Source organism: Fringilla coelebs, assembly GCF_963513975.1.
Source record: "Fringilla coelebs genome assembly, chromosome: 5".
Lineage (NCBI taxonomy): Eukaryota > Metazoa > Chordata > Aves > Passeriformes > Fringillidae > Fringilla > Fringilla coelebs.
This window is the reverse complement of record NC_140033.1, coordinates 72938482-72959025: the sequence shown is the minus strand read 5'-3', so window position 1 is coordinate 72959025 and position 20544 is coordinate 72938482. Positions and strand designations below refer to the sequence as shown.

At 43.3% G+C, this 20544-nt stretch overlaps 1 protein-coding gene across 2 annotated transcripts in view; it reads right to left on the bottom strand.

The window, feature by feature from the left end:
* Positions 1-208: 208 nt before the first annotated feature.
* The window catches only part of ST8SIA1 (ST8 alpha-N-acetyl-neuraminide alpha-2,8-sialyltransferase 1), a 95965-nt gene continuing 75629 nt past the window's right edge, over positions 209-20544 (bottom strand). For both annotated transcript variants that reach the window (XM_084205401.1, XM_084205402.1), the window contains exon 5: positions 209-2677. In XM_084205401.1, the coding sequence (XP_084061527.1) occupies positions 2191-2677 (487 nt within the window). In that variant the 3' untranslated portion in view covers positions 209-2190. The remainder of the gene's footprint in view (positions 2678-20544) is intronic.

Here is a 20544-nt window from a genome sequence, read left to right as displayed (position 1 = left end):
GTATTCCAACTGTTGTTTTCACAGATAATGTCATCTATAAAGCACTCAAAAGTGCAAACCTGATGCACCAAATAAAAACTATACAGGCACCTCTTCGTCCCCAAGGAAGGCAGCTCAGTCAAATTCTGCCATAACAAGCAGAAAGGAAAATATTTTACTTCAAATCCTTACCAAGTCGCCCATCATAGATAATGCACTAATGAAACAGAATGAATTATCAGGTGATGTTCCATCAGTGTGCTACTGTACTTTTAATGAAAACATGGACAAAGATAACATGGGCTATGAGGTACATTCAGATTCTATCAGAACAATAGCTAGAACACGCCAAAATCTCCACATTATCCTTTAGCACTGCCCTGTAATCCTACAAAACAGTGCCCACTTTATGCTTGGAATATCCATATTCCAAAAGAAAATTTTTATTATGAAACATAGGTTTAAAAAGAAAAACATGACTATTTTTTCCCCAGTTTCTTACACAGAGTGTTGAACTATTCATATTTGAAGAAGAGCCATGGATTTCACTTTTTAAAAAAATTATTTATATCTATAGAACTTGCAGCTGGTAGTCTACAAGGAGAGACCTTATCAACATGTGGGAAGACACATCCCCCAAAATACTAGAACTTTGGAACTAGAGCAGGACAGGAAGTTGTTTGGAAAGTTGATGACAATTTTGTTGTTCCAACACCTTGACTAAATTTTCAGTAATAAGATAAGAAATAGAACACTGATCTGGATTTTTCAAGTTAATGGTGGCAACATACTGCAGCTTAAATTGTGCTGCAGACCGAGCTGGGATTCTCCTCTTGTCCTCCAGTGCTAAACCAAAGCAAACAAGCAAAACAATTTCTCATTTCCACAGTGAGAGGACCATCTGCTGCCCAAGTAATAACCCAAAATAAAACAGCCCTTCAGGCACTGTGCACACTGACAGGATTCACCACTGCGAGCAGGGCTGCCTTGCATCAGGCATGCCCTTCTCTTTTTTCCTTTTTCTTGCTGGCTGTGCAGCTTTTTGGTGCTCCCAAAGGCTGTTTTATTTCCCAGACTCTCTTTAAGCAGAGACAATCTCATGTGAGAAGTACAAGTCTTTAAGGCTAACGTTACAATCCAAGCAGAAGAGCAAGTCACACGCAGAGAAACGATTTTCAAAGCTTCGACTAATTTTAAATGACACTTACATTCATTTCTGCAATTTTCCTGCTATAAGCACATGAAGAACCTCATTCTACATTCCACTGAACCCCTCTAATACCCTCAACAGTCCATGAACATCTGGAGTCCAAATGAATACAGAATTAATCCCTAAGGCTGGACAGAAAAACAGGTCAGGAACCATCCCTGCTATGAAAGTCACTGCGGGAATCTTGCAGCGGGTCACTGAAACCAGGCTGCACTTCACTGCTGGTTTTGTAACATGCTTTCTTTTCAGGCCAGTTTGCCTTAACCAGCTCTTGCCCACAGTACAGCACTGGCATAGCTGTAAATGCAGGGACCTGAATCATCCTGATAATACCTACAACACACAGGTCTATCTGTGCCCAGTAGCAAGGCATTCCTATGACATTCTAACCAGATTCTTAGCACCTTCACTCTCCCAAGAGTCTTCAGAGGAGCTGATGGTGCTCAGCTCCTTGGGCTTTTAAGCCCTTCCTTTTCCTTCCTTGGGGGACGGGGTGATACATCAAAAATAAAAAGAATAAAAGGAAAAGAAACAAAGAGTCAATGACACACACATGCTGTCCTACACACACACACCCCCAAACAGAGGGAAAAAGCAAGGAAAAAGGAAAGTTCTACAGGGTGCTGATCTGGAATAAAATGGAATTTGGAAGAAATAGTCATATTTGGCACTGTCAGAAAAAGCTTATGAGTGGCCCGGTTACTCTCTGAGCCTTAATGCCCTTTTTACACTTGTCACCTAAAAACGTCCCTGGAAAGTTCAGCTGTGCTACTTCTGACATTTTTTTCCCCACCACTGCTTAATGGACTTGATGGAGAGATACACTCATCCTCTCCCAGTTCCATAAAGCACTAAACGAGAAGGACATATTCCATTTGGCCTTCAAGTAGCATTTTTATGGTCCATGCAGATCCCTTTAAAAACAACCAACATAAACCAGAACTCTCTGTTGGAGAGCATGGAAATTAAAAATTCTTGATCTCCCAAAGTGACTGTGATCCTCAGGCTGAAGGCTGGGTTAGAGGGTCCTCACAAGGTTCGAGCTGCATTCTCAGTACACCGCTTTTATGAAGGAACCAAAGCTGCAGGAACTCCTCGGGCATGGCGTGGAACCCGGAGTCGGGCAGGACGTTGTCATAGTAGTGATGGCTGATGAACTTCCCGTGCAGGTCCACAGAGAAGGGCCAGAAGCCGTAGATTGTCACCTCCTCGCACAGCCCCAGGGCAGCGCTGACCAGGAAGAGTCCCGTGGAGAGGCGCTTGGCGTGAATGCCTTTGCTCTTCCAGAACTTGCCGATGTCCCGCAGGAAGTTGGGGTTGGCAAACAGGACAGCCTGCTTGGCACCGAAATCCTCTAGGGTGTAGTAGACACGCAGGGAGGGTCCTGTCCCTGTTTTCATGGAGAAGGCTGGCATGTAGATGTAGCTGTGGTTGTAGACCTTCACACTGTCCACAAAGGCTTTTCGGGACCACAGCAGATTCTGGAACCTGGAAAATCACAAGGAAAAATGAGCTGGTCACACATGGGTTTTCCCAGATGTTTCATAATCCAGCTAAGGGATGCTCCTCATACCCATAGTTACAATTCACTGCACACCTTTTCCAAGCCCAGAGAAGGTCCAGACAAACTTCTGGCTGACACTGCTTCCCTTTTGAAAAGAGGCACCTGCATAGAGAGTTGATGACTATCTGGTATCCTGCTAACTCCAAAACCTTTCTGATTTCATCTTCTTAAAAAAAACCCAAATGAACCCTGACAACATTCCATAAGGCTCAATCCCTTTAAGCAGTATTTTTCATCTGTCCAAACATTCAGATTTTTCAGGTATGGGAATCTATAAAAGAAATTTTCACATCTGTGTTGTTCTTGTTCTTAAAGGCAGACTAAAATAAGAAGCCAAGTTAGATTAGGAGAGCAAGGTATATGTACAGATTATTTCTTTGACATCAAAACAGCACATTACAGTTTGTTTCATTGTCAATAGCTATATGCTGATGGCTGTTTATATCTGATATTTGACGGACAAACTGCTCCACAACCAGTATCGTGGACTATAAACTTTCCTTGCCATATCCCAAAGGGGGGTTTCCTCCCCACCTTTATCACTTGACAATGTTCAAAGCCTTCAGAGTGCAAAGCTTACTACACTAAAAATCACTTTTGCCCAAGCCTCACATGCTCCTTTCATTGCAGCTAGGCTGTTCCCTGACATGTGATCCCCATTTTGTCCTCAGCTCCCAAATGCCTGTGTTGCTGCCTCCTCTCCCTGTTTTCTGCAGCTAAGGCAGATGTGCCATGACTAATTCCCTAGTCACACACCAGAACAAGAAAGTTAAGCCAGCAGCACTGGATTTTTTTTCCTTTCTCTTGTGCAGGCAGAAACAGGCATATTAATAGGTTTTTAAATGGTTATAAAGAGATCAATTTTATGTATAAACATCTTTGAAACTATAACAAGAATGACATAGGTTTAAATAGAATGCCAGATGACCTCAAGAAGAATTAAACAAAATTTCAGCTGAAATGACTGGAAACAAAAAACCCAAACAGCTTCAACAGCGTTGGAATGTCCCATAATATATGCCAGGTCTTTTTGTAGTCTTTGTTTTGGCAGGAAAAAAAAAAACAACCTTGAAATATTCCTGATAAATTGAAAGGTTTTGTTGACATTTTTAATATTAAATATTCTGTCGCTTGATTTGCTACAAGGTTCTTGCAGAACTTCCTGCACATGGTATTAGAATGAAGCTGGTCTGAAATCTGAAGTCAGCCTGGCTCTCACTGCTTCTCTGCAGATCTGCTCCTACTGCATGGTGCTATTTGCTAATGGAGACAGAGCCACTGGCTTCCAAGTAAGACATCAATTCAACCCCAACCGACAAAAAAAAACCCAATAATTTTATAATTTATTGCATTTGGCATTTTTTTCTGTAGAATCAGCCAAGACACAGCTTAGTGTAGAAGGCTGGCCAAGACCAAGGTTCCTTGGCAGAATTTCACTGTCTGCCTCTCCATGTGGGCCTCTCCCTCCATCACTATCAGACCTATGAGTGTTCCCCAAAATTAGCTTTACTAGCCTCTCTTCCCAAGAGGTAGCAAGACAACCTGCAGATTACCAGGTGCATGAGTTGGCTCCATCCTACCAAGCATATTTTGTCTCCATCAGGACACTCTCACTGAAGGGGAAAAAACAAAAAAGCAACTTCAAGCTTAATTCTTCCGATATTCACCTAAGTGTTCAGACCCCCAGTAGCCTCTAATCACTTTTGATTCAGTCACTGGGCATTTCAGGCTCACACTCCCTTCCACAGTAAGAAGTGTTGAGCAAACACCTTGATGTTGTGGGGTCCTTGCACCTTGGCTGAGGAAGGGCCAGAGGCAACGTTCACTGTCTCTCCTGAAGCAGCATGTCCTTTCCCACTTAGAACTAGTCCACAAATTTTACTGTAGAGGGCAAATAGTTGTGGTTACTCTAAGCCTGCATTTTCTAGCAAATTTACCATTCTTAGAAAAGCCCCACACAGCTCACGAACACATTAAAGCTCCTCAGTCTCAGAGGGCCAGACACTGTCCCTGAATATTCATTTGCTATCACTGCCACAACATTTGCAATTCTTCTGAATAAATCCCCCCAAAAGCTTTAAAGTAACAGGAAGCAAACAGCAGTGCCATGAGACCAGTGCACGGGAGGGTCCATGCAGAAGGGACAGCAGCATTTGTCACCCTGCCACAAACTGTCCTTTAGGAACATCACCTCCTGCAAACTCATGCCTCATTCCAACAGTCTGGATGGCAGTGCCTTAGGCATCCTGCCCAGTTCAGCACGTGGACATTTTACAGGTGGCCAGGAGCCCATGGAGAAACATAAAACATGGCTGGGCTGATGGTCTAACAGCCAAAAAGCTGCTGCCCATCTTGAGCACCTCATGAGGGGACAGATTAGAAACAAGTGCAAATTTCTGTTACCTATTTGTAAAAATGGGAGCGCTCCCCAGCATTCTGACACTTCACAGGCTGGATGGAAGCTGAGAGATCTGGGGACAAATGCTGTGCATAGGCAAGTTTCTAGAGCTGGTGCTGTAAGCTCAAGTTGGTTTTCCTTTAACTCCCAATCCAGACAGGGAGTCCTGCAGGCTTTGAAGGTACCGCAGCACACCCATGCCAGCAGGCAGCGAAAAGGCTACTCCACACTTGACAGAGAGACCAGGAAGGCTTTTCCCTTGAGGCTTTGTAGTGCCCACAGGAGCACAAAGGTGTTTGTCTCCCGCATGTCCTGGCACAGCCCTTGCATCCACACGGGCACAACTGCCTTCCCTCGTGCCAGTCCTCACCCGGAACGAGGAGCTGCTGGTTCCTGGGTAGTGCTGGCCTCTTCTGAGCATCCAGTCCTCTCAGTGGCACAGCCCAGGAGCAGGGCAGCTCCACCACACAGCTTCCAAAGAAATGCATCAAATCATCTAGAGCTTTGCACAAGAGTGCATCTCAGGCGATGTTATCTCCGCAGCGCAGCTTGGAGCAAGAAATGGCTGAACTGCTGTCAGCGTCCTGCCCTGACCTTCTGCAGTCAAGCTCATCCAAACATGTGGTGAGTTGCTAGCATCTGGGTAAAACTGGAGCTGGAATCTTTCAAGCTCTGAGCAGCACCTGGAGACTCCACAAGCAGCTTGGGAATGTGCCATGATGTGTTCCAGCAGCTCCCAGAGAAGCACGAGTGACTGTGAACCCTGGCAAAAACAGATCACAACAGGTCCAGCCCAGGCACTTCTATTTCCACTGCACTCATCAGTGGACAGTGAACAACTCAGATCATCAGCACCACATGTTTCTGTCAGGTTCCTAGGAAAGATCAACTTAAACCCAGCAACTTTCAGCAGCATGTGGAGGCAGAGCTGTGCAGATATCAGAAATAGTTTCCTTGCTAGCAGCTGGAGAATTCCCTCAAATGCTCTGCTCTACTTTCCAGACAGAAATATTCATCCAAGAGAAAACTGCCATGGCATGTCATAACAGAACCACTGAAGACTTAAGAGCAGTAAGTGTTTTGGGTTTTGTTTTTAATCTGTTTTTAATGTTCTTTAGCAAATACTCAGGGACTGTGCTGCTCTCTGGTACGGAGAGACAGTTCTCGGTAACCACAGGGAATTTGCTGCAGTGACATTGAGCCAACCTTCTTGCAGATAATTATGGCAGCATTCCCTTGCATCTTGGTTTCTTTTTGATCTCCCCAGAGAGTCGCTATCTCATGCCCGTGACGATATCCCAGACACCGACTCTGTTGGCATCTGCAAAGTCACAGGTTCAGCATTCTGGATTAACTGGGAGTTGACTTATCAGAGGGGAAAAAATAAAATTATGTAATGAGTGGAACAGCTCAGATGCCAAAGAAATAACTTATTATTTTAAAATTATGACAGAGCTCAAGGGAATAGAGCAGAAGGTGCAAAGACTTATATTTGTTATGTCCCTACGACAAACAATAACCTAACAAAAACTATTTAGGCAATTTGATGTCAGCATTAGCCAAGAATGATTTAGCAATTTGCTGCAGCTGTTGGACTCTGCTTACAGCTGGGGTCACAACAAGTCATCTTGAAAACACACATCTGAGCCTCCTCTGCTGTGACAGAGGGGTTGTACCACACTCATTCCTCAGAGTGCCATTCAAACAGCAGTGCCCTCCTTTATGCCCTGTGCTCTCACTCACATCCAGCTTTCCTGATGATGTGCCCCTCTGGGGCTTGTGCAGACAATCTTACTGACACACAGGCTGTGTCCCAATTAACAAATTGTTTCTGTGTGCTCATTCCACATGTAGGCACTTCTAGCATGCTTTAGGTGCAAGGCGAACTTTCTACTTGTCCACACAGGGAGCCAGAATTGAGCACTTAAAGCACTATAAATGGACCCCATTTTATTTTACCCCAGCTTTCCCAACAACACAAGCCACTGTTTACTCACCTTAAGGATGGCTACCTGACTTAAGGATCAATTATAATCCTACTAAAGTCAATGGCAAAACCAACTCGATCCCCAGTGTTCTGTCTGGCCTCATTTCAACCACCTTCAGCAGGAGGGATTCTCTCCTGTTCTCACTCTGGGTCCCTCCACAGGCACCATGGTCACCCAGCTGAGAGCTCATGGCACAAGTGGGGTGATGCTATTCCCATATTTTCCTTCCCCTTTGCGCTTCTTCCCTGCTGGCTGTTTATGAACCAGATGCTAGCTGCTCTCTGGGGTGACTGACTCCCAGACTCACTCCAGCTCATCCCTTCCTGCTGAGACCCCACACTGCTGGTTCTTATAGACAGGGGCTTCCAGCCTCCAAGAGCCTGTTCTTCTCTGTCCTCTCTGATACCAAGAATTAAAGACAATTTTGCCTCATTCTCCTTTTCATAAACCTTTGGAATGTTTTTTTCCGATGCAGGGATTCTGGGTACTTCCACCATCATCTTTAAATGGCCAAAAGCAGGGGAAAACACTTTCTAGTGACTTTCTGGGCTAATCTGTTTCTTTATCATGCACTGTTGTTAGCATGTGGCTTTCAGAATAAATTGACGCATTCAAAGGGTCCAGTGAGCCATGGCAGTGGTATGTTTTAATCCTCATGAAGAAGTAGGCTCCTTTTCTCACTGAATTAAGCATTAATTACAGCTTTTAAAAAACCTCTAACCATTCCTCTGTGGCCCTAGAAATACTAGATATAGTGCCATGGGAAAGCCGACTTGTCCAGTGGAACACACAGCCAGCTATCCTGTACAGCAAAACACTGAAACATTAAAATCAGTGTTCACTGGTATTTTGGGACTGTGTGCGATCCTTATTCTGCCAACTCAAATTAAAATGTGCTTTAAATAGTTACTCTTTCCAAAACCAGCAGAGGTAAACCTCAATCCTTTCTGTTACCTGACAGCTTGGATCCTAGCTTCCAGAAGATGAGCTGCTCATCTTAGTCTGACTCTGTGAAAATTGTGGCTGCTGTAGTCACACACAAGTGGAAATAATAAAAAATGACAGGCAGAACAGCATGGACGTAAATTACTTGTATTGTTAAAATTGCTGCTGCCTGGTGTTTCTAAGTCTTTTGAATACTTCTAAACTCTTGCAGCTGGAAGTCAGGTAGGTGGGAAAGTAGAAGAAGCAATGAAATCAGCTAGGAAAACCCCAAACAGCACAAAACTAAGTCTGATATCTTTGGCATTGAATTTCACTGGACTGCACGCCAGAAAGAGCTGAGCAGAAACATAACCAGATCACACAATTCCTCAGGTTCTAATGGAAAAAGAATCACAACAAAGCCCAGACAGAGACACTAGGAGATTTGCTTTGGATTAAGACAGTGTCCCTAAGACTGCTTGTGTCTTTGAGACAGCAACAAAACAGAGATTCATCACCTGGATCTTGCACTCAAATACATTCCAGACACTGGTCCCTGGGGATCACTGCCCACAGGAGCACTGCAGAAACACAAGGCTAATAACATTACACCTTCCTGATTGTGCTGGCCTCCTGTGCTTTGTCACCCAAACATAAAACCTACCAAATTATTGCAGTTATGAAAGACCTATTCATAGCTGAGAACACTTTTGCTGAGTCCTTGAGTTGTCTCTTCAACATCATGACATCCTTCACACATTAATAATTTGCAAATATCAGTGAAAGTGACATTCAACTACATCCTCTCTTCAGACTCCTGTAACTCCCTCCAAAAAAAGCTGGAAAGAGAGAGGAAAACAGCAATATTTGAATGAGAATTCTTTTTAAAGGTTCTCTCTGATATAAAAATTGTAGACTGAAGGAAGTTATTTAAAACAGCAAATGCTTCATCAGGGATTATGGCAGGGCCTGTAACTAGGATGTGCTCTCTTTTGAGTTTGTAAGCACCCTTTTAAAACTTTAGTACATGAATCACTGGTGGTCTCTGAGACCATGTCACAGCTGCGGCACAAATCCCTCTTAAAAACTGTCAACTAGAAGTTTGGTAAGAAAATCAGAAGTTCAGAGCCCATAGGAATATGTGGTGAATCTAAAATATTTGAAATGGAGTAAAATAAATTCACACAACTCTAAAATACATAAAGGAGCATCTCTATTTTTTTCTGTTAGCTTCTCCCACTGGGCAACCTCCCCTGGAGTCCTAAGGGGACAAGCATTGCAACTGAGCAATCAGCTAGTGGCCACCTAAATATGAACAGAAGAGGAGACAAATTGTTCTGGAACCAAACACGAGGCTGAAATTATAGAAAAAAAAGAGAGAAACAGCTGTCTGACTGACAAGGAAGTCCCTTCCAGTCCTTGGCACACAAAAGCTTGGGCCATTTGTAAAATTCCTGGAAATAAGTCAGGGGAATTCAAACCAGCCCAAGGACTACAGCTGTAGACCTTCAGAACAAAAAGGCTTTCCTGCCATCTAATACCAATTTACAGCCATTCTGGTGCTGTTCAGTCATGCCTGGAAGCATTAGATGCTCCTCCAGGCTTCCAGCAGGGTCCAAGGTGTGTTGATTGCTGCACACTGGATCTCTGAAAGAGCCTTCTTTCCCTTCTCCAACTCACACACAGAGCCTTAAGGAAGACTAGAAACAAAACCACTATATTTTCAACTGCACATCCAAGTATTTTCAGCTCAGATTTCCTGATATTGGTGTAGTTTGTCAATGAAGTAACCCCAGTAAATCTTACTTCCAAATATTTGCCTAATCTGTTATCCTCTGCATCCTCCTAACCATTTAGTTTACCAATATTTTTTTTACTTCATGATTGCCTCAATGCCTTTGTCCAACGCCTTTTAAAAATTCAAATATTCTCTACCTACTGGATATCCACATGCACCTATTCAAAGAACCCCCAAAGTTTTGCAAGACCACGTACATTTATCCAGGTGTTCACTAATACTACCTTCTACTGTAGTCTCCACCAAATCAGCTGGAAGAGATGTCAGGCTTGCAGATACATTTGAGCTATTTTTCATTTAGACTGTTTTTAAACACTGATCCCATTTCTAACACCCTCCAGTCTTCAAGTACCAAGGCAGCTTTCAGTGAGGAAGAACACACACTGCACTTCTTTCATGGATGAGCCCAGTTCTGCCTTCAAATTTACATCCACCCTGATCTATACCTTAAATTCACTTCAAATTATCTCAGTCTCAGCCTGATGAGCCTCCCCATGGGCACAGGGAATGATGTCAGTGTCTTCCACAGTGAGGAAAGATGCAAATAATTCATACAGCCTCCCTTTTATACCTGTTTTTTATAGCTGGCCAACAACTAACCATACACACACAGCAGGTGGGGGTGGGTGTTTTCTGCTTCTTTTTGGCTTGTGCGGTTGCTGGAAAGAGGCTGTAGCATTGGGCTTTCATCCCTCTGATTAGTTGTTCTTGGAAACTTTTTCTATCTGCCACATAGGTAAAATATTTAATTAGCCAGAGTTTATTATAGATTCAATTTCCTTTGGAAACAACTCCAGCTTTTGGTAGGATGTTTCTCTGTTTCCATTAATCTCCTTTTTCTCTGTCCTTTTGTGATGTCTTCAATAATTTCCTGTTACTTTTTCTTAAGGCTTAACAGATGCTTCTGGACCTTTGTCCAGTATGATACCCTCAGTAGAGTCCATTATTTTGGGTAGATCATCCAGATGAATTTTCTAAGATGCTTCTTGGTGCTTAAGGCTGAGAATGTCACTTAAGCTTCTTTTCAACACAATCAAACTGCCAAGGTTTCCCCTCAACTCTTAGTGCAGCCTGTATTCAATTAAATTGCTGTAGCTACAACAATCTTGACCAAAATAACAGAACAGAATCAAAGTACAGACAGCTGAAATATGCTGGAGCTTTTTCTAATATCCTCAACTATTTTGATATCTGTACAAGTTCTAGTTCCTATACCTTTTTACCCTTCACTAACTTCATTTAAAGGGAACACAGTGTAAAAGAAGTATGAAGCAAACTTTTTTTCCTAAGGTAGCAGGAAAGAACTACTATTTGCTAAGACAAAATGATGCTTTTGAAAGCCATTGAGTACTATAGAGCCCTCTATGCATTGCCTGAGGAAAGTGGAGCAGAACATTTAATTCCCTATTTCTCTTAGTTTCCAAATGCCAGTGAAGATTCAATGACAGAAATATTTATATTATTTAGGAGCAACTTGATAATTGTGGTTGGTGGTTTCCCCTATCACACATCTAAAGATGCCATGGCTCTTCTTTTTTATATAATGTGTCATAACTTGGATGTGGACCCACCTCCTCACAATCTGAAATACCATGCAAAAATACCTTTCTTCCTTTTGCTCCCTACTTCAGGGAATGGTCACTCCCAATGAATTTTCAGAATTGGATGGAGCTTGACTCCAGAAGACGCCATTGGCACTTCTTTCATATTCAGGCAGCACAAAAATAAGCTCCTTTTCTTTAATGCTCAGGGCATTTAATCCTAAATTACAGAAGAAATTCTATCAAAGGACTTCAGACAATCACATTAATACTAAATAAGTTCCACGTGCTTTTTGTGATTACAATAAAGATACAAACACAGATTAAGCCACTCTTTGGAAGTATAACTGACTAATCAAACAGGAACAAAAGCTACCATTAGTGCCTTGGCTCCCTGAAGCAGCAGTAACATCCTACCCTAAAAAAATGTGGATGCGGACCTAAAAGCCAGGCTTTTTGAGGGAGGAGAGAGCTATGGCCTGGTGTCTACAGCACAACTCAGACACAGGAAAAGAGAATACCATAAGGGCACCTGTTAGAGAAGGCCAAACTATTTTTCCGATGACTCCAAACTGTAGGTTTGAAAGTAGCTATAAATGTCAGCAGCTGTCTGTCAGCAGCTCCAAAGAACATGAGGCTGGCCATGAATCACTGGAACAGTCACAGCCATAAACTCCTCCTTGAGGAATCAGTCCCAGAAGACTTCCAGACACTGGAATGATCATTCAGGGATGATGGCTGACAGACCTTTATATCCCAGCAGCTCAGCACACATATTCCTAAAGCAGCAACTCATACAGCACAAGTGGTGAAATCCAGCCCCATGTTTTCACAGACCAGAGCCAGAATAATTTGTCTGGTGATGTGCAACACTGGGAAGCTCTTGCTGAGGTTTATATCCGCAGGCTTTACCCAGATAATGATTTGGAAAACAAATATAGTTTTTAACAAGTGACATATCTTTATCTGAATTTGTCTCAGGGCCAGAATTTCCCTTCCCTAATCTGCTACTGCAGCAGATTAAGCCCCAGTGCGCAGTGCTGCTCTGCTTCACCAGGCTCGGCAGCAACCTTACACGCACCAGTAAATCCAGCACTTTCCTTGCAATACCAACTACTCTTTAGTAGTAGTAACTAGTCTTAACTAGTTACTAGCTACTAGTAGTAACTAGTCTTACTTGTTCTAAAAAAAAAACCAAACAAAAAAACCAGGCCATTTTTTCTACTTTCCCCACATCTGCATTTTTATGTTAAAAATGACCACCCTAAGGAGTGCTGTCAAATATGACAAATCCTTTACTTTGAATATACTTTGACATGGAGTAAAAATTCAATCATAAAGATCCTGTCTGGAGTCTTTAAATTGACACAATTCCCCCAGTATCAGTGGATTTACACCAACTTTTATCAAATTAGGATATAGCTCAGTCTTGATGATCTCATATGCCAGATACTGAAAGTTTCAGGGACCACCAGCACACTGCATTATTCAAGAAGCACACTGTGAACACACAAGCAAAGACAATGACATCATCTGGATGCACAAGGCTATGGAGATGATTCACCCAGCACGATCATTTGCATTCCTGAACCAGGTTTAATGTACCAGGGAAAATGAGGGATGGCAGCGACTATGCTGAAGCATGAAGTGAGGAAAATAAACAGAGCACGGATGCTCTGGCAAAATCAGTCCTGTGTGCTGCTTCCAGAAACCATTCCCAATCCCATTTCCAGCTTAATGGGCCTAGGAGCACACAGTGAAAAGCAAAACAATTTGCAGGAGAGCATGCTAGTGTGCCTAAGGGATTTCCTTTCCCAAAGCCAGTCTGCAGAAGCACTTCAGCCAACACACACCATCTCGTTCCTGGCTGCATTCGCCCAATGCCACCTCTGCCCTCCCAGGCAGGCAGGGGTAGGTGGTGACCTAGTTCAGCTGCACAAACCCGAGGTGCCCTGGGTAAGCCCAGCAGCTGGGTCTTTTTCAGCACAATCTAACTCCAATTGCTTGGGAACAGCACAGCTTGTTTGCAGGTAGCACCACCTACAGATTTCCTCACCAGTCAGGGAACAAAGGATCACCTGGGTTTAGGGGTTCTGCTAGGGCTGGGTCAGGGACAGAGGCTCTGGCAGAGCTGAGATGCTGCAAGGGAACCCAAGGAGGAAGAGAAAAGATGCAAAAAGCTCCTTGGAAATCCTGCAGTGTCAGCTCTCTAAGAGATGCTGACTTCAGGAGGCTCTTAATGAGCTTCCAGCAGTCCTGAAATGCTTTGTAATGTCCTGTAACTACCACAAAACCTTGGATAAAAAAATCAAATGCTAGACTGTCAGATGCTGAAAAAAATAAAAATCAAATGAGTAGAAGAAATCAGGGATATAACCAGTGTCCTCTTGCCTCTAAACTATGATGATATTTGCTATATAAAAAGTCACAGATGATCTTAAGTAGCTATCTCTGACTATGCTGCATTATGAGTAGGCTCATAATTCACACTCTTGACTGTGTGCAGCCACACCATCTTCACTCTAAACCTTGTTCTAAAAATTCTTCCTGAGAGAACAGCAAGAACTTGTGCAAGTTCCCCTTTTCAGGACAATGGTTTTGTACAGCCTTCCTGTTTAACAGCTAGGGACAGTGCTGTGATACTGTGAGAAATTGTGTCCCCTTTCCATTCAGAAAGGCCTCGAAGCTCCAGATCCTGCCTGCAGGAAAAGAGCCAGGGCAAGGCCAGCCCAGGCTGGGGACAGGGCAGAGCAGGGCTGAGCTGTCAGCCCAGGGAGGGAGGACCAAGGAAGGACAGGAACTCACTGCCTCCCCTTGAAGGGTCACAGTAATGTATTCCTCATGCTCACAGGAGGGAATGGAGTCTTGTATAATACTTTTTACAGCACAATCTGTGCACTGTCCACAGTTTTCTACTTTATTTTTACATTTATGCTGACTATAGTGCTATACGCTTTCATGTGCTTTCAACTTCCACATGCGTACAAGTCCCCACCTAAAATATCCTGCTTGTCATCTCCTGGGTTTTATTTCCTTTGGGAAAGCTCCAAGATTCAAGTAGCCACCGTCTGATTTACTATCCTGAATTGGGAAAAAAGCCCTCAACTTCCTTCTGCAACATTCTGACACTTGAGAGCATGTTATATTTCCAGATATAATTAGCAGCCCATTCCCTCCACAGAAATATCCCATTAAAAAACATCATTGCCGTGTTTGAAAACCAATAAGAATAAAATTCTAGGATCATAATATTCAAACCCACATTCATACAAGTTATGTTACCAGTTCAACATTTCTAAATATACAGCAATATTTTAAAAAAATCTCCCAAATAACTTAAAAACCAATTTGCAATAAAAACCTCCCTATTTACATTTCTTTAACATTATCCCTGAGCATTCACAGCTAAGCTGTAACTTTACAAGAAATCCAGTCTGCAAGAATAGCTTATTACATACACCCATAACGAAAGAAGTTACTTCCTCATTTTCCTTCCACAAATCCTCCTATTTCAGTGCCATGAAACTTTTAAGCATCTTTACTGCTATTTGCACGTTTGATGAAAAATTGGTGACTGTCCCTACAGAGGTACACGTTAGCTAAAAAATAATGAAAGCTGAAGAGAAAATTTTGCTAAAGGTTTTTCTCCTAGGAAAATTCTCTATGTGACCCACGTGCCAGGAACTGGCTACAGAAGGAAATAAAATCTCTCCAATCTATTTTTCCATCTTCATCTATTCTCAACGTTATAATTTTGAAGCAGTTATAATTTTAAAATTGCTACTAAAAGAAGATGTTGAGATTTGGGTCCTACTTTTTATTCATTTTGGGCAATTTTTCTGCCATGAGAGCCACATTATTCTCTGCCCTGCTGAATTGCACTGTGCATCCTGACAGCTTGGTTTGCCCCATCTACTTTATCTTTCAGCAGCACCATTTGGTTCTCTTTCAGCACAATTACAGCTTTTGGCAGGTTTCCTCTCCCAACAAACAAGCTATTGTGGGATAAGGATTAAACCAAGATGAAGAATTCCAGTGGATCAGTTTTAACCTACCAAATTGCCTCTCATATCTTGAAAACCACTGTCCTTTCACCACTTACTCTTTCAAATCAGAAATTGAAAAGGCAACCCCCCCACCACCCCCCCAAAAAAGTAGACAGGGAGTAGAAATTAAGTCTTAAAGTGGCATATTTATAATTTAATTATCTAATTCTTGCCTGCAGTATATTCCAGACCTGATGGCAGAAAATTGCCATGAAAAACTGATTAAAACAAACTTTCTCAAAAAGACAGTGGCTGAAATTAACAGGAAAGAGGTCTGTGCCATTTACTACGATACCCAAATAAACCAGCCAGAACGAATTTCAGTCATTCAACATTTACCAGAAACTACATCCCAGAGAGGGCTCTTATGTTCTGCAATAAAAAATAAAATCACTTGCTGAACTGGGATCTGACATGTTTTTGAGTTTGTACTTGGACCTATTTTATATTTCCTCCTAGACTTTCAGTTATCACCACTGCAGACCACTTAGAAAAAGTAAAAATCAACTAATTTTTTCAATTGAAAAAAATACTATCCTGAGAAGAACTTGCAAGCTGCTTTTGAAAACACAAAATCCGTAAATTTTATTTTTCAATGAATAAATTATATATCTGAAAAATGTACCCCAAAACTCAAAACACCTTTAAAAGTTGATTCTGCTGTACTAATACTGGGGCAAATCACACACACATCTGTGATGATCAGTGTATAAACAGGGAATGTTAATGAGCAAACAGTCCTGGTAACCCCTGAATTGCTGAGCCCAGATGGAAGCCCACTCATGCTAACTCTGACAGGGCACACACAACCAGATACATCCTCCCAAGTACATTGTATATTCAATGAGACTGACTGAAAAAACACTGCATAAACTCCATGTCTCATCAGCTCAACTGGAGATCCAAAAAAGCTCTAATGAGAGCGAGGGACACCAGCCAGAAGCAGTCATTAAGATGCAAGTAGAAATAAATGGCTCAGAGATGGTGAAACATGGAAAATGCCAAAGTAGCCTAGAAACAGATGCCATCAAGGAAGAGAGACTTCCTTCAAACAAAACGGTCTGATCCCACACAGAGCAACAAAAGAAACTCCTGTTGACTTCAGCAGACAGGCACACATGCACAAATCAAAGAGGATACGAATTTTCTGCAAGGGAAGCGGTTATTTGATGAAAGAGGACTTGCAATCCAGCTGCATCATTATCATAGCAAGAAACTCACTGGGATGAAGTTATCTAAATCTAACAAAGATTAATTCAATATCACCCTGATATAGATCCCAGATGCACTTTTGAGATGATATATATCACCTTTGCCTGAGGCATTGCATTTATCCTTGTAAATTCGAGGGATGACAGATGGGTCTGTTAGGCACCAGCAGTGCACCCTGAACATGCTATGACAAGTAATCTGCTTACAAGCAAGGAATAATCCCCTCTCTAATGCCAGGATCTTACACTGAATGTGCTGCTTAGGCAACAAAATCATTGATAACAAAGAAGTCTGCTTTGTTTCTGCAAGTGCAAACACCGACCACATCCAAATCCCTGTGCTGTGCCCCAAGTGCTGAGGCTGCAGCTCCTGCTGAAGGATGGTGATCACTGGATGTGGTTACACACCCCATCTGGGACTGGGGAAGTGTGTGTGGCACAGGAACAATGGATGGAAACTGCTGCCTGGGCAACACTGCTGATGCCATGTCTGACTCCAGTGGAGTCACTCCAGGACTTCCCTCAATTAGGGCACAATTACCCCAGCAGCAGCATTTTGAAACGTGCACTCTTAGGGGAAGGAGTAAAGGAAAGGAAGAGGGACTTCTTTCAAGCCTTTTGGAGTTGACAACAGTCCAGGCAGCCTCAGCTAAACCCTGTGCAAGAAACGATCCACAATCCCTGAAGGATGACCACTCAAAAAACTTCCTTGGCCTTTAAATGCTCTGACCTGTAAATAAATAATGAAAGGACATGTGTGGAGAAGTCTGTCATGCAGGAAGAAAATGGAATGATGAAAACAATTTCCCCACAGTTCAGGGAAAACACTGCAGCTGCAGTTGTGGATAAAAACAAAGCCCCATCAGCACAGCCTCAAAGTCTGCTTGTACAGCACAAGTGCAGGTGGCCAAAGACCAGGTATAAGAGTGTCTGACCATTTTTTAACTCCCCAAGGCAATGTCTTGCCTAGCAGATGGCCCAGCCTTTTGCCTTTTCATAGTTAACACATTTCTTGAGCTGTTTAACTTCCCTCGCTCTGCAAGAAAATTGCACTGTGCAAAATCATCTTTACCTTGGAGTACTTTGAGAAAGTTCTGAGATGGCTGCATGGACTTACATCAGCTCACAGGCTCAGTGCATTGTTGTTAAATCATTTGAAGGGCAGAAACAAGGGGAAAAAAAAAAAAGTCTGTTTCTTATAGGCAATGAGTGGGACTCTCTGCCATTTAAGCACACTGGCATCCAACATCCACACTGCTCTCCACAGAGCCACGTGGCTCCTGCCAAGAACAGAGCTTAGCAAGGAGAGAAAACAGCCTTTGCAGGACCCGAAGTCCCTTTGCCCCACTGGTGGGAGCAGCTATAGCTGCAAGTGCAGAGCACCTGCCTGACTTGCCCCCTCACTGGAGAGAAACCAAGCAAACCAAAACTTGAGAGAGAGAGAGAATCTCCCATCAGGTCTGTCCCGCAGAGCTTTCCTGACCAGTTTTTACAGGATAGTAACAATTCATCACCCCTTTGGTCCAGCCTCTCTCCACAGCACAAAACCTTGCAATGCCTTCACTGTGACAGACTGCAAGGGCTTCCCTCAGCAAAGGCCAGGCAGGCTCAGAACATCCTCTGGCTTTAGGCTGATGAGGACATACTGATTTTTGGTGGTTTGCTAGAAGTTTCAGGTTTTGACGAGTGAACAGCAGTGAACCCACACAGGCTGCTCCCGTTTCTCCTTTCAAATCTTTTAGATTAATCTGCTGAGTGCTGAAACTCACACCTGCATCCACATTCAAACAGATGATGGGGCTTGTGGAGGTTTAAAATTCTGGAACATCCATTGCAGAGGAAAACTCTGGGGAAGAAAAAGCAAGCCTAGCCATTACCTCACATGCCTAATTCTGCAAGACTCAGATTTATAAATACATAAATGCATACTCTGATTTAATTTCTCGCATTTCATTCCGTGGTAAATGGAAGTTGCAACCATGACAGCAAGAGCATCTATTTTGCTTATGGGAACACTAGCAAAGTAGTAATTAAACTGACGCAGCTCAGTAACATGCTTCCTTCCCCACAAACTTCTACAAAGTACCCTTGGCAACTGACTTACAGCATAAAGTAAAATCTCAATGTGTTTCCTGATAAATTATTTTGTAGCAAGTTGTGTTGGTTTTGCAGGGCCTGGTTTTTGGTAGCAGGGGGGGCACGGAGGTGGCTGCTGTGAGAAGCTGCTGGAAGCTTCCACCACGTCCAGCAGAGGCAGTTCCTGATGGCTCTGAGGACAGACCTGCTGCTGGCCAAGGCTGGGCCAGTCAGGGATGATGGTAACGCCTCTGTGGTAACAGAATTAAGACGAAAATCAAAAAGCAGGGCACGGGTTTTTTTTCCTCACCAAAGAAGAGGAGGAGGTGAGAACATGTGAGGGAAACAACCTGGAGACACAAAGGTCAGTGGAGGAAAGACAAGAGGTGCTGCAGGGGCCAGAGACAAGATTCCTCTGCAGCTGTGGTGAGACCATGGTGAGACAGCTGAGCCCTTGCAGCCCTGGGGATCCACAGGGATGCAGAGATCCACCCACAGCCCCTGGGGACCCACAGGGATGCAGAGATCCACCCACAGCCTGTGGGCATTGCTTGTAATAAATTCACCTTTGTACCTCTCAAAGTTGAGTCTGTTTTGCCCTTGGAGTGTTCTCCCCCAGTCCTCATCTCAACTCATAAACCCTTGATTAAATCTATCTCTGCTCTGCCCAGCTGTGGCAGGGGAGGGTGAGCAAGTGACTGCCGTGGGTGCCTGGCCTCGGGCCAGTGCCAACCACAGCACAATACCTGCACAGCATTTCTCCCTCCCTCCTCATCTCCTTTCCTGCCTTTCCTCCTCACTTCCCAACAGTCACATGAACTCTCAGATGTCACCACAAGACCATTTCCAAGAGTTTGTTTTTTATTTTTTGACATCCTCCACAGTGGTGTATTGCACAAGTGGCTTTTACCACAAAAATGATGCACAGCAACGTGCACGGTGTTTGCATCAAGTGATTTTGCCACCTGGCTGGAAACAAGATCGCAATGAACAACGAGGAGCTGCCTCATTCCCTGTGGAGCCAAGGGTATTCCTACTGCTTCCCAGGAAGCCATGCCTGGCAGGAACTAAAACCTGCTGTTGGAACCGAGTCCAAACTCCCCAGAGGAAATAAGCTTTGAGCATCTTGAGGATTTCAAATAATAGCTTTTACTCTCAGATCTCTTGAGCACTCATTTATTGACCTTCTTTCATTTAATCCTCGCAGAGACCAAGGAGAAGTGAGTGCAGAACAGCATGTAAAGGCCAAGCAGTTCTAATGCTTTTCACCCTCATCACTGAGATGTCACATAAAAGATTTCTTTCTTGGATGAAGAAGCAAGGCAGACACCCCATCCCTTTCTTTGTGACCCTGTTAAATGTACCAGACTTCTTACTCTGGCCTAGGGCTGGGGGAAGAAAGGGCTGCTTGTAACAGAGAGGGAGATAAACAAGGACCTTGAGCCCTGTTTCAGTCCTGGAGCACACTGAACCAGGTGTTTGTCCCAGCTTATCAGGGCAATAAATTACATTTTCTTTTTTTTTGTGAATGAGAGAACATTTTTAGTTATCTGGAGAGAAAGCTCTTGATATTGAAAACAGCTTTTTCCGATCCATTTTTAGCTGGCATGGCTGTTGTGTAATTCAGGGATCAAGTTCCCCCTTCTGCTGATTTAAAAAAAGCTTTACTGTAAGCTCTCCCTCTCATTCCATGCCAGGGAACTCTTACAAAGATCATCTAAGCTTTTGCAGTGCTGAGGCAAACAGGCTGATGCCACTTGACTGAAAAACTTATCCTCTCTGTGGAGCATTCAGAACTGTGGACTGCAA